The sequence below is a fragment of the Propithecus coquereli genome, unplaced genomic scaffold, assembly GCF_000956105.1.
Source record: "Propithecus coquereli isolate 6110/MARCELLA unplaced genomic scaffold, Pcoq_1.0 Scaffold6, whole genome shotgun sequence".
In the NCBI taxonomy this organism is placed as follows: domain Eukaryota; kingdom Metazoa; phylum Chordata; class Mammalia; order Primates; family Indriidae; genus Propithecus; species Propithecus coquereli.
The window spans coordinates 11,820,520-11,822,645 of NW_012151951.1; the positions used below are offsets into that span (position 1 = coordinate 11,820,520).

A 2,126-nucleotide genomic window follows, 5' to 3' on the forward strand; every position below is an offset into this window, starting at 1 on the left:
AGTCCGGAGAGATCAGTGTTATAGAGATAAACATTTCTCTTCATTCTTGAGTCAACCACTTAGAGTTGCATTTAAGTTATGAGAGATTAGGCAAGTATAGTTTTTTTGATTAGGCAAATATAGTTTTTTAGAACTTTTTTACCTTTGAAAAGTTTTTGTTTCTAGATTCCTTGCTTAGTTTAACTAAATTTAGCAGAGCAGTTTTAACTTGTAGTTCACAGGGCTGAAGGAAGTTATATATATAGATTTTTATGTATGTACCCATGTACATTTTTCTGGGAATAAGCTATATCCTTTTATCAGATTTCCAAAGGGGTCTGTAATCAAAAGAAGATAGAGCCTCTCAAAGAAATGTTTAAAGCTCATATTGTTTTTCACTTGCTTAAAAGAAGTTTTCACGTCCATATCTATATTGGGTTATTTATAAATAATGGGGCAGAAGAAGGACCATGATCCTAAAAGTTAACATCAGAACTTTTCTTCTCTTTGAATTATCTGATTCAACTTTGTTTTGAGGGACAATATTCCATTACTTCCAAAGATTAGAAGATGTAAGTAAATATGTAATGTTTTAAAGGAATTCAGCAGGTATCACTAACTTATATTAATAAGGTATCTGTCCACCTCATTGAAGGCCAAGACTGGCTTAATTCTGTAAAAATATTTTGTCCGTCTTGCTTATAAGCAAAGTGGGTGTGTCTTCTACTTACTATGTATGCGTTGAGATTTCCCTCTGCTAAAAGACTTCAAAGAAGGGAAGGAGATAGCATCTCTCTCAATTATCTCTTTTTTTCTTTTTTTGAGACAGGGTCTTGCTATGTTGTCCAGGCTGGTTCATTGACATGTTTTTACACCTCAGTCTCTTTATGCTCAGAGCTAAATCTTGTATATACTATTTGTCAGTTTGGGTTACTTTTTAGCAAATGTTGAGCATGAGAGATGTGTTTCCCCCCTTAAACCTTATGAATCTGGTCCTTTTTGTAGCTGATTCCAAGGCTGCATCTCTCCACTGGACTAGTGAGAGGGTTGTCAGTGTTATGCTCCTGGGCCTGCTTCCAGCTGCTTATTTGAATCCTTGTTCTGCGATGGACTACTCCCTGGCTGCAGCCATTACTCTCCATAGTCACTGGCAAGTATAGCAATTCCTTCTGTATTATGTTTGCTCAGTTTGTATGCCGTGAGCTTGTCTCTGTATTGCATATGAGGGAGAAGTTGATTGAGATGTTTAAGATGTGTAGAAAACTTTAAAATATATATAAAATATTTATATGCCTAGGTTGATATAGCCATCTGCCTATTTGATGTCTTCCTATCCATACCTAATAGCATTTGAATGTAGCATGTTATAAAACTGAATTCCTGATATCCCCCAAATCTGTTCCTCCTGGACTTTTGCCCATCTGAATTAATGGCATTTCCAGTCTTCTATTTGTTCAAGCCCCAAACCTGGTCATTATCCTTGACTCCAGTAACAGTCTCCTCACTGGTTCCCTTTGTGTCTATTCCCAACACAGCAGACCCAGTGATCCGCTAAAATTTTAAGTCAGAACAATACATTCCCCTTCTCAAAACCCTTCTTTGTCTCCTCGTGTTAAACTAAAGGTCAGAATTCTTAGCATGGTCTATGGACTCTATACGACCTAACTCAATTTCTTCCCTCATCTTCAGCTGCTCTCTCTCTCACTCATACTGGCTTCCTTGAGATTCCTCAAACATGCCAGGGACACCCCAGGCCTCAGAGCTTTACTCGTACTGTTTCTTATGCTTGAAACTGTCTTTTTCTATTTACACACGTGGCTTATTCCTTCATCTTCTTCAGATCTTAAATGTTACCCTCTCAGCAAAGCCTTCCTTAACCACTGACTCAAAATTGCAATGTCTGTCTCAACGTTCTTTATCTCTCTCTCTCTCTCCTGTTTGTTTTTCTTAGTAGCACTTACTACTTTCTAATATATATTATTTTGCATATTATTTTTTGTTCCCTCCTCCCCCAAGAATGAAATTACAAATATAGAAATCAAATCTGTAGCTTAATGACTTATTATGAAGGTAATATCATCACTACCCCCAGCAGGAATCATTATAGAGACTTTTATGGGAATCACTTCCTTATATTTTGTCATAGT

At 36.7% G+C, this 2,126-nt stretch overlaps 1 protein-coding gene across 1 annotated transcript in view; it reads left to right on the top strand.

Moving 5' to 3' along the window:
- The window catches only part of SDHD (succinate dehydrogenase complex, subunit D, integral membrane protein), a 9,302-nt gene extending 8,163 nt beyond the window's left edge, over positions 1 to 1,139 (top strand). The window contains exon 3 of the mRNA XM_012659141.1: positions 985 to 1,139. Within this exon, the coding sequence (XP_012514595.1) occupies positions 985 to 1,139 (155 nt within the window). The remainder of the gene's footprint in view (positions 1 to 984) is intronic.
- The last annotated feature ends 987 nt before the right edge of the window (positions 1,140 to 2,126 follow it).